The 17,441-nt window shown below is 35.1% G+C and overlaps 2 protein-coding genes across 2 annotated transcripts in view; one reads left to right on the top strand and one right to left on the bottom strand.

Moving 5' to 3' along the window:
• Positions 1 to 666: 666 nt before the first annotated feature.
• LOC110454152 (major facilitator superfamily domain-containing protein 6-like protein B) lies at positions 667 to 7,259 on the bottom strand. The gene is made up of 2 exons (XM_021503528.1): positions 7,102 to 7,259; positions 667 to 6,692 (listed from the first exon to the last, which is right to left on the bottom strand). The coding sequence occupies exon 2, from the start codon at positions 6,632 to 6,634 to the stop codon at positions 4,733 to 4,735; it is 1,902 nt and encodes a 633-aa protein (XP_021359203.1). The 5' UTR covers positions 6,635 to 6,692; positions 7,102 to 7,259; the 3' UTR covers positions 667 to 4,732.
• Positions 7,260 to 7,340: 81 nt separating this feature from the next.
• LOC110454151 (putative pyridoxal-dependent decarboxylase domain-containing protein 2) overlaps positions 7,341 to 17,441 on the top strand; it is a 45,258-nt gene continuing 35,157 nt past the window's right edge. Inside the window, exons 1-5 of the mRNA XM_021503527.1 lie at positions 7,341 to 7,544; positions 10,685 to 10,761; positions 11,318 to 11,392; positions 13,301 to 13,516; positions 13,645 to 13,803. Of these exons, the coding sequence (XP_021359202.1) occupies positions 7,368 to 7,544; positions 10,685 to 10,761; positions 11,318 to 11,392; positions 13,301 to 13,516; positions 13,645 to 13,803 (704 nt within the window). The 5' untranslated portion in view covers positions 7,341 to 7,367. The remainder of the gene's footprint in view (positions 7,545 to 10,684; positions 10,762 to 11,317; positions 11,393 to 13,300; positions 13,517 to 13,644; positions 13,804 to 17,441) is intronic.

The raw sequence follows: 17,441 nt of genomic DNA, 5'->3' as shown, positions 1-17,441 counted from the left end.
TTTATATGAAGACCTTTGTGGCAAATGGAAGAAAATATGAATGGAAGTATAATGCTTAAAATCGGCACGACAATTATATATGACAAATAACGTTATACTGCTAAACATCTTAAAATATTAAGTACAATGTACACTATGCTTGCAATTAATTTAAAAACCTTGAAAAAAATCAATGTTATTGATTTTGTAAAATTAGAATTCATACTGTTTTAGGACTACTTTTACAATATATGATAAGTGAAAGGCTTTTTGTGAATGAAACAATACTTGAAAGGTAAGTGAAACCATATAGGAAAGATAAATGATGTAATTAACATCAACCTAGCTTTGCACTCAGGATGATTTTGCAGTTAACAAGCTATCATTGCACTCAATTTATTCACTCAAGTGCTGCCGCTAGGAGAACCATGGACTAAAAGTTATAATTGATTCACGCAAGTGCTGCCGCTTAGGAGAACCATGGACTAAAAGTTACAATTTACAAAGTCTTTCCTGTTGATTCACAGTTTGTAATCTGCTTCAGTGCATTTATCAATTGCATGTATGATGTGAAAGCTTAGGTGTATCCTGATCTAAACATCTATAACAGCCTGGTACAGCTAAACATCTATAACAGCCTGGTACAGCTAAACATCTATAACAGACTGGTACAGCTAAACCTCTATATATATAACATTGCCTGGTACAGCTAAAAATCTATAACAGCCTGGTACAGCTAAACATCTATACCAGCCTGGTACAGATAAACATCTATAACAGCCCGGTACAGATAAACATCTATAACAGCCTGGTACAGCTAAACATCTACAACAGCCTGGTACAGCTAAACATCTATAACAGCCGGGTACAGCTAAACATCTATAACAGCCTGGTACAGCTAGACATCTATAACAGTCTGGTACAGCTAAACATCTATATATATAACATTGCCTGGTACAGCTAAAAATCTATAACAGCCTGGTACAGCTAAACATCTATAAAAGCCTGGTACAGATAAACATCTATAACAACCTGGTACAGCTAAACATCTATAACAGCCTGGGACAGCTAAACATCTATAACAACCTGGTACAGCTAAACATCTATAACAGCCTGGTCCAGATAAACATCTATAACAGCCTGGTACAGATAAACCTCTATAACAGCCTGGTACAGATAAACATCTATAACAGCCTGGTACAGCTTAAAACTGGAATGACAGGTTTCTGAAATGTATCAAATGTAACAAGACTGCCATACATCCCCAACTCATTGTATTAAGTCATTCTCAATTCACACCAACAGGAAATAGTATCAATAAAATGTTTACTTGCCTCAACCTGACTCCGGAATAAAATGTTTGGGTAGATAAATAGGCATTCTCGATATTCCAGTGGTTATACCCACTTATTTTCTCTGCACTCCTGGAATACGTACATGTCACAACAAAATTGAAGGATTCAGGGTGACTAGTTTGATCCTCTGATGTACATAAAAAAATCACGTCAAAGCACAACAGTGAAATTGACTGGCTTAGAGGTTGATAATGTACACTGCCAGATGTAAAATTTAAAAAAAAATGCATCACTTAATTTCAAGAATAAAAGGAATAAGAAAATTAAAAATATGTAATTTCAATTGATTTTTTTTTTGCATAGGGGCATTTTTCTGGGTTGGTCAGATTAAGGCAAATAATCGATTGTATTTTAGGCCTGTTGGTTTTCTTCTACCATAAACTACTATGTAATTGAGGAATGCCATTTTTATTAGTTTTGTTAGTGTGATCGGTTGATTTTCATATGTTAGCAAATCATAGGGACATTTTACATGTATCAAATATCATTTTACAATATAACAGAAAGCATGTATCGTAAAGTAAGCAGATCTGGAGTGAAATGTATGTGTGTAGTTCATCTTACAATAACGAGTGTTTAACGCTTATTCACAACCACGTGCATCACAGTCGATGAGAAAAATATGCTTATCAATAATTCTGACACAACCAGAGATAACCAAGTGTAAATATAATCACTGAAAATTGTACAAATATATCTCACAACATCTACGACATTTACTTCAATGTCTATGATATAAAATTGGTGAAAGTGAAGGCACAGTGCTTGTTTACTCAAAAAAAATCATGCATTATATGACAGTCTCCGCTCCCCATTCAAAAGACCTTTTAACAAAACTTACCTGGTTCCTATATCTGGTTAGTAGTAACATTGCATTTTGTAATTAGAATGGAATGCATAATTCAAACATTATCATAAAATATTTTAAAATGTTTTACATATTCTGTTAGATGTTTTTAAAGCATGAGTGCTGGTAAATATCCTCATTTACTGATTCTGACACAATGTATCCTTGTACATAAGGACACATATTCTATATACCTTCCATCGAAAAACAAAATATATAGGTATTTCTGAACAAATTATAAAGCATTAATAATAGCAAACATGTGTGCATTTATATACACAAGTGGAAAATATACATATTTATCATACCAGTATAGAAGATGACCAGCCATAAAATTATGCAAATTTTAAAACATCTGGCTTTTCCATAACCAAAACATACAAAAACAATGTGACAAGTTGATATCACTATATCAAATTGCAACAAGCCACAGGAAAAAAGTTACATGGCGCTAAGAACATACATCTTTCAATGAAAATTTTCATTTTTTTTCCCAATTTAACTGTTCACCCAATAACTTAAGCCCTGCCTTGAATGGCAAACACCTACATTTGCTTGTAAGATTTTGGCAATTACGTATGGATAAACATAACAATATCTATATCTAAATAGTTTCCGGAGTTAAAGATGAAATTCAATTTTGGACAGCTATTTTAACCCATGCTTCATTATCACTCAGAGATCATTTTGGAGTTTCCCCTTGAAATCAGCTTGAATCTATTGCTGGGTCTTAAACATAACCTTCAACAAGAGATCCGAGAGGGATCTTTGTGCCCACCATTGTACCATCTTAATAAGTTCTTTGTCAGTTCGATCTTTTCTCTTCTTTACTCTTAATCAATCTTTTTGATCAACCTCAAAAGTTAACATGCACAACTCATGACCAAGGGGAACCTACATATCAAGTTTGAGAAAAATTCCTCTAGTAAATTCTGAGAAATAGCGATAACAAACTTAAACTGTAACAAGATGGGCGGCCAATATGATTTAATATGCATAACTAAGAACAAGAGGAACGCTTATGTGAAATTTGAGGAAGATCCTTCCAATTCGTTTTGAGCAATAGCCTAAATAGGGCTAAAAAACTGTTACTCCCAAATTCAATACGACCACCTGCCAGCCATCTTGGTTTTCCAATCATCCCCAAAACTCAAAATGCGGAACTAGGAACTTGGTTTTGTGATCAGTCCGAAAAAACAGTATGCATAACAAGGGATCATGGGGAATATTCATGTGAAATTTGAGAAAGATCCCTCCAGAACTTTCTTAGAAATAGCGCTAACAAACATTGTGTACAGACGGACAGACAGACCATGGACACAGGGTGATTTGAATAGCCCACATCTGATGATAGTGGGCTTAAAACTAACTTCGTAAATAAATAAAGGTTTAGTCATAGTTGAAATATGTCCAACCATATATATGAAGTTATGTATATAGATTTTCTGGACAAAATCATTATTATTCTAATACCAAGAGGTTAAGGAGTAGGCCTTATCGACAAACAACAATAGCATGAGATGTCTCATTATATATTCACAAATAAAGAATAATATGTGTCTTTGAAATATGGATTTCTTGAATTGTAAAAGTCAATGATACAGTGTAAATGGATTTCAAGTTGTGCAATCAAAATCAATTGCATATAAATTGTCAATATAATAAAAGCAAATAATGCGAGAAGGAACATTTAACTCAGCCTTAACCTTATAAGCTGTACATGTTTATGTTTCAACAATCAGAAATTATGCTCCTGTCCTTTTTATTTAAATTCAGTATGTCTATATCAGTGGACAACCTCCAGACATGAAGGTGTTATAGTCTGTATAGGCCTTTACACCAGAACTACTTCAGAGATCTGTAAAAATGACCTGTTATCTACATTATGCTAATCATTACATTACAGTTTTAATTACATGATATAAATTAAAGTTGTAGCTTCATATCATATTCATATTGATTTGATTTCCTGAAAGTTAACTCTCACAAAATTTAAGCAGGAACATGTACATCTATTTAGAGAAATTCAATTTTGTAATAATAATAATAAAAAAAAGGTGCATCTCCTCATATCAGTCAGAGGTATAAGTTGTAATGTAAAAAACTTAGTACATTGACATAATAAATTCAGAGATATTTTTTCAGGAAAGACATGAACAGTTCAAAATACACAAAAATATATCGATAGATATCGACTTTGGTCTATTCACTTTTGGCATTTTATTACCCTTGTACTGTACAGCACAACATTTTTGTGTAGGTTTTTATAGTCTTTGATAAAAAAACCTAAGGAAAGTATTACCTACTAGTATAATGATATAGCCTAAAATTGGTAAAATATATTATCTCATTTTTTTTTTAAACTTTAGAAAAGAATATTGAATGAAATTAAAGTTTGTAAAAAAAATAGCTTGTCAAGGCCAATAAACTGCCACAAAATTGTATACACCCAGTTGTAAGCATTATAGAAAGGTTATCCAAAAATACCATACGCAGTGTATATGTATCCAGCTGTCTGATTAAAAGCTCTCCACATAAAACTAGTGCTTATTCACCTATCTTTGAGAGCCTTTTCTAGCCAGTCATCAGGGATCTCATCATCTGACAAGTCCTCTGATTGCAGTAGCCGAGTATACTTTATCTCAGACTCAGCCGGTGGCTGACAACATTTTTGCAATACGAAAAACACAGGACACCATATAATTGCTGCCACTGAACAGACTATATAGAGAATTTCAGACCCATATGAGTCATAGATAAGACCTGATGCAATACTTCCTGATGCAAACCCAAGTCCAAAGTATATTGATGATAGAATAGAGCGAATGCTTCTGTCTGCCATAGGATTAATGTTGAATGATGGGTTGTTGAACACTGCATACCACAGAGCAGTATGTGTTAGGGCATGAAGCATTTCTGCAGGAAGCACAGCCCAGGGTGTCCAGAGGAAGGAATAGTACAGCGTGCGTCCTGATAACATCAACAATGACAAGCTTGCAACCCCACCATGGCCAAGACGCTGGATTATCTCTTTGCTGAAAAAAAGCATTGGAATCTCGACCAGAGTAGAAATAGTGATGCATAATCCCATCACAGACTCCGGACCATTAAGGTCCTGGATCATCCAGAAGAGAAAATTGTAGTATGCTGCATAGATCATGCCAACCAACAGTAGGGTGAAGACGTACAGCAGACCAACACATTTGCAACAGGTGGTACCCAACCCACGCCGTAGCTTGCTCTTGTACTTTGCCTTTGCATCCGCTGATATTGGAAAGAAGAAGCCAAGTAAAAATGTCAATCCCAGCAAAGATCCAAATACATAGAAATGCAGCATGAATGGAGGCATATTCATGCCAAAAAGACAGTCGGTTTTACTCACTACCAGAGTAACAATCAGTGGAAAGGACATGTAGGCCAGAGAACACCATATACGATGTTTTCCATATTTTTCAAGTTCATCTATTTTCTCCAAATAGTCAAACCAGAAATCATCAGCTAGCTTTTCTACGGGGCATGCAAATAGCTCCCCTATCAAGAGGATAATGGTGACAACCACAAAAGTGTAATCATGACTGCTGTCCTTTACACGCTGTCTCAAATCATGCAAACCTGTTTTCAAGCTGGCGAGAAGTGATGTAATGTTGATGTCTCGCTTCCTACGAACTTTTGAATCTGATGATTTGTCAGCCTTGCCCCTAGGCCTACTTTCATCTATCACTTTCCACACAAATTTCACAGTCTCTGCATCAAGCTTATTCTCAACCAGACCCCGCATATCTTCTGTAGTCATCATTTCATTGAATACTTCATAAATATCTTGTTTGTTCATCTGTTGCACTTCCTCCTGTTTGAGTCCTAAATACATGAGGATTTCTTTTGATATTTCAATTTTTTTGTCTTCCAGATCATCTGTGAGTGTTTCAGTTGGCTTCTGGGAAGATATCTGAATGGAAGTTGGGGTTACACTACTTTTATTGTTCAGGTGTTCATCACTGGTGTTATTGTGGTCTGTCTGTGTAACCTCTTGTGGAGACACACGACTCTCATTATGATTTAAAATGGTAAGTATTTCAGCAGTGCTTTGAAACTTAGATTGGTTTTGAGAAGTTTGTCTGTATGCGGGTACACATTGGGACAATGCTGCATGATTCTGGTTGGGAACTAATGTTAATGATAAGTATGTGACTGCCATCATAAAAATGGAAAATGTAAACACAAGTCTCCTTTTGCGGCACTGAACAGCACACTTAGTCCACAGTGGTGCAAATATGAATGCCACCAGGGTTTTAAGGCTTATGATAACTCCAGTCTGGGTTGCTGTCAGGCCCAAGAGTCTCAAGTACAGGGAGAAAAATGGAAACAAACATGCTTTACTAGCTGCGAAAAAGAAGTTGTACAGATTACAGAGCAGGATGGCCCTGTTGAGGTTTACAGGCTCCGGAGGATCCATGCTTTTATGTTTTGAAAATCTTACACAGTTTCTGATGACGTCATGTTTACATTTTTATCTGTAAAAAGAAATACAATAACACTTAGTTAACTTGGACTACTGTAGTATTTTAAGTTTTTGAACGAAAATATAATCAGTAATTGGCATCATACACAACAATTAATGCATCGGATAAATATACACGAATTTCATTGTGAAATCAACTGACACCATGAAACATAATTGTTACATTTAGAGATAGCAATATAAATAGAAATGATCTGATTTCACGCCGATTAAATTAACACCTGACTCATGATCACATATACAGTAGGCCTAGAGGTTTTCTGCTGGAAGGGAAATAACTCTGATGAAAATTCTAGCACAAAAGCTAATATTATGTCAGTAACGTTTTCACGTTAGCATCTTTCAACAATGGAAAATTTTAGTTTGTATATGCATACAGAAAACTATTCTACGATATTTACCATGCATGTTTAGGTAACCGTTAAGTATTTTATCTCCTTGCCATACAGTACGGACGGGTCTGTCACTGCCTGTGGTGTCGTAATTGTCAACGTGTCGCCAAGATTGTTGAAACATTTCATCGCAAATTTCAATAATATATATATACATATTTTTAACATCATTTGTTATCAAACAACCTTAAATTGTATGTTTTTAAAATTATGTATTCCTATTAAAAATTGAAAGGTTTTGCGACTATTATGTATGCCAGCGTGTAACGACAAACATGGCGTCTGCTAATGTAAGTAACAACGTACACACTTCTCCAGAAATTGAAAATTCTGCCATGGAGATGGACCGACAGTCAAGAGAAGCAGAAGAAGAGAAGCCGGTCATTTCCACAGCTTCTCCGTTCAATCCTGCAAATCATATAGATGGAGGACATGATCAACAAGTCTTTCAGGTACTTTGACATGAGCTAACATGTAACCTGTCATTTGTTGTAGCGTTTGCTGCTTACTTCTGTAGACCTAAGACAGACGTGTTATACGTCTCTGGAGCTAGGGGGAGGGGAAAGTTAAAATATTGTGTATTTTACATGGAAAAGATGAGGGATAGAGGGTTAAGATTGAGTTAAACATTTCAGATAATTCAGTAATTAATATGTATGGCATAGTAACAGTGAAGTACCATAATTTGGCATAAAAAAGTTCTCTAACTTAATCTGTCCAGGAAGTTTCCATAAAAGGCTATAAGTCACCTTAAATTTCAGCCCGCTGATAAGTCATAATTTAGATAACAAATTAAACATCGCATCTGAACTCAGAGATGGAAATTTGATATATAATTGAATGTTTATTACTTCAGTTCCAGGCGCGTAGCTGGGCTTGTTTTGGATGTGCATGCAGAAAGACGCACCAAAGGTGCGAATGTGAGCGCCAAAGGCGTGTAGCCATTCTAGGGGGGTACGGGGGCATGCCCCCCCCCCCCCCCCCCCCCCCCGATTTTTTTTAGATCTAGAAGCTCAGTCGTGCCATCTGGAGGTTTTTTAGATACATATTTGAGTGTTTTAATTTATTTTCCAAAAAACATTTTTTGGTTGATTCATTCACTTTATTATTCAAATGTATTTCAGAAAGACAGCTCTCCGTTTTTTCTCCGACAAAAATGTGTCGATTGTTGGAATTACCCGAAAATATCTTTCCTGATGAATTTAAATCAACTAGATATTTAAAATGTCGGAGCCAATATGAACAGATTAATTTCAGATTTTTTGCTGCTGTGTCTCCCAAACCCTTTTTATATCATCAAAATTTCTCAGAACATAAGATGACGGTAGCTCCTATATGTTTAGATATATGTATACATTTATATCCAGTAGCTCTACTGAAGATAGGTCTAGGACTACTCTTAAAAACATACTTTATCAGTTCATGACAGGGACAAATGAAGGCCTATATAATGTCACAAATTAGCAAAAGCTACATGTACGTGGCTTTTTTCTAACTTTGGAGGCTTTGCCTTTTTCATATTACATTTGCAGGCGAAGTGAATGTAAAACTCAGATGGATCTTATACGCGCATGTATCCGCCCTAAAACCTATAACAATAATGCTAGTAACAAATCAATCTACAATTGTTATTCGGAAGACCTTTAATTGGTTAAAAAAAAACACACAAAAATACATCCATTCCGGAAAAACAACCCGCCTCCCTTAGTTGTATTTCATTACAACCGCTTGTTAAAATGTTGCTGTGTATGGAATTTGAACTCGTCAGTTTTTTTCATCTTTTTGACAGGATATGGATATCCACCTTCACTTTACACAATAGTAAGACGAATATCGGCCTCGCTTGTATTCCCGATATCAGGGGTAACAACAGTCAGACTGATCAGAACTAATTGTGTTCGACGGTCGGTCCGGCATTACTAGGCCCTAATACTAATAGCCGTTTTAGACTTGTCAATGCCTAAGTTAATGTCGCAAGAGGATGTTGTTTCATGTGAACCTAGCTACAGCTGTTTGGAAGATGTCATGTATCAACTTGTTCTTCGAAGATGATGCAGGTTTTTCGTTGGCTTTGCAGCCATGTTTCTGATGTTGACAACTTTAAAAGTACTAATAATATAATCGGCACCAGGTACCTTTAGGTTGGAACTTCCGGATACCTACTGATTGTCAGCTGTCGGTTATACAGTTAAATTTAATATATTTTTCAATTGAACCACACATCATTTAATCATTTTTCCGAACTACAAAATAAATGAATAAATAAATAAAATATAATAGTATATTTGAATTTTTGATGTGCATGCAACTGCTTATTTGCTGACGTGGCAGCTACGCGCCTGAGTTCTTTATATGTCAATGCAGGGTCTCATTAGGGTGCTGATGGTGGGGGAGATCGAGGTCGGGGAACACCAGTAAGTCATCTGAATAACCTACTACTGACCCAAATTATATGGGATAGGAGGCGAGATCTACACTCAACCAGTCACCTCTTCGATACACTGCATGTGTACACAATCTCTATCGATAGGTGAAAAGACCCATAGTTGAGCAACAAATAAAGTTCACAATTTTGTCACTTCGTTGTAAATTAAAGGTAAAAAATACAATACAAATCACTCTCTCAGTCACAGCTTGACAAATGTATTAGTCAGCCTTGACACATTGTGACACATCTGATATATTACACTGTACATTGTTTGTGTGTAAAGTAAAACTTTTATACATCCATGTAAGTGTACCCAGGTGAACTAATTATCACCTAGTTTAAGTTAGTTTTAAGTATTATGATTTGTATTGTTTTATTTCTATTTCATTTCTATATGTTGTACAGCAGCAGTCGCTATGGACCACTGATTTATAATGTGTATAGTGGCCACAGGTATACTTCACCTGTAGCACCTGTAACTCCACTATAGTATATATATATAGAATTACCTTATTCAAGGACCCAACCCGGTTACATAATTAAGTGATAGAGGCCCCAATTGACCTGTTGTTCAGTACCATGCCATGGTGTAATTTTATGTATAGTAATGTGTTACTGTGGTTTACAGTTCTTGTTACAACCAAAGTAAGCATTGTGTACATGTTCATGTTTAAAATGTACAAATATGTTTTACTCAGGAAAACTTTCGCCTGTTAACACTTTTGCTCTCCAGTGGTGAAAGTGTTAATTTCGTCCTCCACATCTAATTCCTATACTTGTATTGGTGTTCAAATATTCACTGTATGATAAATTCACCCTCATTATCAATGGAGGAAAAGGGTGAGAAGATATACTGTCATGAAAATTTCCCTTTATATAGTCATGTATCTGTTAACTATAGGTGATTTTTACAAGCAAGGTTTATGAATCTGTTTACTTAACTGTACAGTTATTACATATATATACCTTTCAACAGTTCATCATAGATGATAGTGTACCAGTTCATGAAAATATAGGGAAAATGCAAACCTTTGACATCTAGAACTGTAGTTTGATGGGTGTTCTACCAACTGATGATGGACCCAAGTCCAGACCCACCAAAATAGTGGTTTTAATTTTAATTTTATATTTTGTGCATGGAGGATTTACCTTTTCTATCAACAGATGTTTATGGATCCAATGATGAAGGAACTTGAGGAACATGTAGCCATTAACTCACAGCTTCTGGATAAATTAAATGAGTATGTACTTCTTTATAACTAGTTCTTTACAAAATGGTGTGGTCAAAGACTGCTTCTTATTTGATTATGGAGATGAATATTTGACTTGCCCATCAGTCATGGCATCTGCCTTCATGATAAATTTCTGTACATGCAGCTTCATGCCTAATCTAACTACATATATATAGTCTAACTAATGTACAACCATATGTTTTCATGCAGAAATGTTAGTGTTTCTTATAATATTATGGAAAGCCTTTAATGAATTGGAAATCAAGTCAAATGAGGAGTATCATGTTAACTTTTTTGTATACATTTTTATACTGTACCACAACTACTACTTGTGTTTACTAGTTTAGTGCTACATCTTTTATTAGATCTGTTTCCAATAGGATTAAAATGCAGTATCCTTGCAATTGCCATAACTTTCCTGATATGAAAAATGGTAAAATAATTAATACACACATTAAAAATGAAATATTATCATTATAATGATTCAGTGGTTGATAGATTTTTGACTCAAATTCAAATGAAATAAGATGTGAAATTTTGCATCAACTAAATCTTGTCCTTTCAGGCAAATGGAAAACGAAAGGAAAGCACGGATTAAAGCCAGGGCCACAGCACACATACCTGAGGCTCTTAAAGGAGAGTATGTATGCTTTGAATTTAACAAATATTGAGACTGAAATCCTGCTCTGAATGTGCTCTTGTCTTTTTGAGACACTTAACATGAGACTAATTTTATGACGTTCTCCCTCCCACAACTGCTATAGGTTTCTACACTGCAGAATCATTTTTGTTTCCTCGCTAGTGGGTATAAACACCCTGGATGTTATTTCATCATTCAATCTTCTAATTATGACATAAAGTAACAATGCTTGCAATTGTGATATCATCTTCCATTGTTCATTGCAATTGTTTCCCCAATCGGAAACAGTAAAGATGTATCCCCAAGAGAAGAATATGGTTTTCTAGATATAATATCTGAACTTTGTGAGAGAAAAAGGTCCCCAAACTTGTGATGGTTGATATTCATGTTTATCTAATTCAAATAAACTAATTGATTTTCAAATTATAAAAGACGCTCGGTAAACCTTTATATGATTTGAGAAGATTAAGTAACTATAGAGTTAGATAAACGGACCATCATTCATTGGGTAAACTCTATATCCTATTACACCACCACATACATGTTCAGTACCTGCCATATTTAATTAAACTTTGTTACCTGCACTGGTTAAAATCATGACATATATAAATATTTAAAATGGTTATTTAATTACATATTAAATACAAAATCATATTGGTACATATATCTATTTAATTTGGTTTAATGAAAACTAGTATCTGATCTGCGTAATAATCCCCTGCTTTCAGAGAAATGATGGACAATATTTTTGATGTGTCTGTCTGTCTCTATGCATCAATGCAATAACTCCTCAAAAATGGTTTGATTTCAACCAGATTTAGTTTGCTCAAGCATTTTGGCAAGTGTCAGGCTACGGTAAGTTTGATTTCTAATTTGATGCAGGTTTATTTATGCATAATTAATGAACCCATTCACTTCAGATTAGTTAATCGGTTTCTATGCAATAACTCCCTACTTGGTGTTATGCGTATGGCTGAGTTTGACAGCCTCAAAGGTTTGTACATATTGAGTGTCTATACACATTCAACTTCTCCATCTTACTTGTACATCAGTATGTCCACACAAAACCACAACAATGAGCAACAGATATAACATGTGCTGCAAAGATGTGATTAATTTTCCTGCGCAAACTCTGTTTTCCAATATGGGATATGCTAAATCCGGATGGCTGATTTGTTTTCGACTAAAAAGCTCTGGGGTAAAATAGATATGTTAAAAATGGTGGCCAGTCCAAATGCATTTTCATGGTTTCTGAGTTTATTCTGGTGGTTGGAAGGGGACAGAGGATAATATTAGTTACACAGATTTTTGGCAGGGTATACGGAATGGTCATACCAGGGTCGGGATGGGGACATAGGATAAAGACTTGTATTCCTGTATTGTTACACTATATCTGTGTTATAGGGGATAGAGGATAAAGACTTGTATTCCTGTATTGTTACACTATGTCTGTGTTTTAGGGGACAGAGGATAAAAACTTGTATTCCTGTATTGTTACACTATATCTGTGTTATAGGGGACGGAGGATAAAGACTTGTATTCCTGTATTGTTACACTATGTCTGTGTTATAGGGGACAGAGGATAAAGACTTGTATTCCTGTATTGTTACACTATATCTGTGTTATAGGGGACAGAGGATAAAGACTTGTATTCCTGTATTGTTACACTATGTCTGTGTTATAGGGGACAGAGGATAAAGACTTGTATTCCTGTATTGTTACACTATGTCTGTGTTATAGGGGACAGAGGATAAAGACTTGTATTCCTGTATTGTTACACTATATCTGTGTTATAGGGGACAGAGGATAAAGACTTGTATTCCTGTATTGTTACACTATATCTGTGTTATAGGGGACAGAGGATAAAGACTTGTATTCCTGTATTGTTACACTATGTCTGTGTTATAGGGGACAGGGGATGAAGACTGTGATGAGAACCATTGAGAACTTAATGGTGTTTGGAGAGAAAGATGTAGAGTTTGTTGAAGAGGAAGAGGCAACTGTGGAAGAAGAGAACAATACTGATACAGGGGCTGATCAGGATGATGCTAATGATGACGGTCAGAAGCCTGAGGATGAGGAAGATGATGACGTAGAGGAAAGCTTTGAGGAAGAAAAAAGAAGGTATATAAATAAATAATCATGTGTCCTTATTTGTGAGGTTAAAAACCATCTTAAATCTTTTCTCTGTATTTTCAATCATTATTGGTGATAAGGTATCATATGAATTTATGTTACATTGACTGTTGTAGACACCGGACTCTGTTACCAGCTTTAGATGAACATGGGAGAGCAGCCATTTTGGCTCACAGTTTGGCAAGCTATGCTTCTATGCTTAATGAGGAAAATCTCAAAAAGTTCACAGAAAAGATCACATCTGACTGTAATCTCTGGCTATCAAGGTTGTTCAGGTGAGAATACCAATTCTACAGGTTGTTGTTGGTTTCAAAACATTTTTATCATTATTATACTACTGTCAAATTTTACGGTAGTATTATGGTATGGCGTTGTCCGTCCGTCCGGCGTAAACTTTGTTGTCCGGCTATCTCCTCCTACATTTTTCGACTGATTTATTTGAAACTTTGTATACAATTTAATCATGATATGAAGTACTAGTTGTGTCTCCCTTAAAAGAATTCTGATTCGACAATATTTTCAAAAGTTATTGCCTTTTGTTAATTTCAGTATTTGAATTTTGTCCGGAGATCTCCTCCTACGTTTTTCGACCGATCTCTTTGAAACTTGGTATAAATGATAATCATGATATGAAGTTGTGTCCCTCTTAAAAGAATTTTGATTCGACAATTTTTCCAAAAGTTATTGCCCTTTGTTCATTTCTGTATTTGATTTTTGTCCGGAGATCTCCTCCTACATTTTTCGACCGATCTCTTTGAAACTTGGTATAAATGATAATCATGATATGAAGTTGTGTCCCTCTTAAAAGAATTTTGATTCGACAATTTTTCCAAAAGTTATTGCCCTTTGTTCATTTCTGTATTTGATTTTTGTCCGGAGATCTCCTCCTACATTTTTCGACCGATCTCTTTGAAACTTGGTATAAATGATAATCATGATATGAAGTTGTGTCCCTCTTAAAAGAATTTTGATTCGACAATTTTTCCAAAAGTTATTGCCCTTTGTTCATTTCTGTATTTGATTTTTGTCCGGAGATCTCCTCCTACATTTTTCGACCGATCTCTTTGAAACTTGGTATAAATGATAATCATGATATGAAGTTGTGTCCCTCTTAAAAGAATTTTGATTCGACAATTTTTCCAAAAGTTATTGCCCTTTGTTCATTTCTGTATTTGATTTTTGTCCGGAGATCTCCTCCTACATTTTTCGATCGATCTCTTTGAAACTTTGTATACATGATAATCATGATATGAAGTTGTGTCTCCCTTAAAAGAATTTGATTCGACGATTTTTGTAAAATTTATTGCCTTTTGTTCATTTCAGTATTTGATTTTTTGTCCGAAGATTTTCTCCTACATTTTTTATAGCATATCAGCGAACCACTCTTAGAATGATGCAGATCTTATTTCAATGTAAGAAAGTATATAACACTATGTGGCATTCGACAGGCTTGTTTTGTTCTGCTCCGCGGTACTCTTGTTTATAATTATTTTAAATAATTTGATGCTTAAAAAACGTGTTGGTGAACCTAAAGGAACCTTAGTGATTGTAGCTACAGTGTACGTACATGGTTTTGATTTAATCACGTTACAATAAAAATTGTCTGCACATTCCGAAAATCTATTATTGGCTTACTAGTCCCCATTTTGCACTATTGTACATATTAAACCTTTGTATACCCTGGCAAGATGAATAATGAATCAGCTACTCTGAGGGGTTCTTATTGCTGGCTCCAGGTCAAAGACACAATCTAAACTTTGTCCAAATTTAAATGACCAAGGTGAGCTTATGCATGCTGTACTGGGTCTAGCACCACCCCTGCCCCTAGGTCACAACATGGAAAATGTTGAGATCCCTAACTAATTATTGCTTGGCATGAAGAGACAAATACAAAATTCTTCCAGGATTCTTGTGCAATTATTTACAGTTTTAACAAATCAACCGTGCCATATTGTTCAACAAATAGAACATATCTGTTTTAATTTTATATGGAATGATAAAAAAGACAAAATTAAGAAAACTACGTTAAAAAATAGTTACGAAAACGGTGGAATGAAAATGATAGACATAGAAAGTTTTATTAAAGCTTTAAAATTTACTTGGATAAAGAAATTACTCGATCCTCAAAATACATCTCCCTGGAAACTACTTCTGTTAGATCAATTAGAAAAATATGGAAACTTAAACATTCTCTCTTATGTTAAAAAAGATATGACAAAAATTGTTGAAAACTTCAACAGCTTCTGGAGAGATGTGTTTTTAGCTTGGAATTTCAAAAAAACTTTAATTTTCTGGACATGAACAGAATCCGTTTTTATGGTGTTATTACAGCCATCCCAGGGTCGTGGAAAAGGTCAATTCGTAATCGGAGCAGTAATAAAACTAGAGATAAAGAAAATATAAAGCTTATAAGAACGTTGACGAAGCCCACCAATATATTTTATTCAAAATTAGTTTCTACAATTTTAACTACAAACCAAAAAGCAATGGAAAAATGGTCTCAAGACATTACAAATTTAGATATTAACTGGAAATTTATTTACTCGATACCAAGGAGTTGCACTCATAATGTCATTTTACAAAAATTTCAGCATAAAATCTATCACAGAATACTATGCACAAATACGCTTCTGTTTAAATTTGGTATAAAAGATGATAAAAAATGTACTTTCTGTAACTATGAAGATGAAGATATGTATCATCTTTTATGGCAATGTATTCATGTGTGCACTATTTGGAGAACTTTTTCAGACTTACTATATGTAAAATGTAATATAGAAATTGAAATAAGTACAAAGGACGCCATCTTAGGTTACTCCGGCGAAAACAATAACACATTGCTAAATTTCTGCTTTTTGATAATAAGACTTTACTTATACATCTGTAAATGTAAGTCTAGTATACCGTCAATAGAAGGTGTCTTAATATTTTTAAAACACCATCGAAAAAATGAATATTTAGCTTGCAAATTATACAGATCAAAACAAGTTCACGAAGTAACTGAAAAATGGCACCCATTGGAACAGTTATTTAACTAATTAGCAATTACCTGAAACCAGGAAAAAGAAAGAAAGTAATGGTAGAAAGAAACTATATTGTTTAACAATTACTATTGAAATAACATAAATGATCATATAATATGTTGTACTGGCTTTGTGTGAACCAAAAGAAAATAAAAAATATTCATTACAAACAAAACAAAAAAATTCTACCAGGGTTGGCCTTAGTATCCCAACTTGGCTATTGGGGACTTAGTCCCTGGGTTAAAACCTGGAAACAGTCACAATCTGCATCTTCTAACCATATATAGAGTTTGTAGGCATAAAGAAACAAATTTAAAAACAGTCATTCCATTAAGATGGGTCTAAGGGCTATCAAGGTGGGCCAATGAGCCCAGCCAGTGAGGACCCGGTCACTTGGTCATAATTTGGAAACAGTTGAAATCTCCACTCTATAACAATATATACAATTTCTGGGGATAAGAGACAAATACACTTGGGATCCCAGCTTCTGGGGACTTGGTCCTTGGGTCAGTATCGCATGGGTTCAAAGAGGTGAACACATTCATGCTTTGAGGATTAGCTCTGGGATCTGGTCCCACCCCTGGGGACTTGGTCCTTGGGTCAGTACTGCATGGGTACGAAGGGGTGAACACATTCATGCTTTGAGGATTAGCTCTGGGATCTGGTCCCACCCCTTGAGACTTATTTGCTATGTTATCATCTTTATTGAGAAGTTTTTTTTAGGTCACCTGAGACAAAGTCTCAAGTGACCTATTGCGATCGCCTTTTGTCCGTCGTCGTCCGTCGTCCGTCCGTAAACAATTTACATTTTCGACTTCTTCTCCAAAACCCCTGAACCAATTTCAATGAAATTTTGCAGGGACCTTCCATGGACAAAGGTCAACAAAAAT

This window comes from Mizuhopecten yessoensis, unplaced genomic scaffold (genome assembly GCF_002113885.1).
Source record: "Mizuhopecten yessoensis strain PY_sf001 unplaced genomic scaffold, ASM211388v2 scaffold7695, whole genome shotgun sequence".
Taxonomy (NCBI): Eukaryota; Metazoa; Mollusca; class Bivalvia; order Pectinida; family Pectinidae; genus Mizuhopecten; species Mizuhopecten yessoensis.
Note: the sequence above shows the minus strand (reverse complement) of the source record. Positions and strands in the feature narration are given on the sequence as shown.

Coding starts and splice junctions, on each gene's coding strand:
- LOC110454152 (XM_021503528.1), bottom strand. CDS start 6,634: ATGGATCCTCCGGAGCCTGTAAACCTCAACAGGGCCATCCTGCTCTGT.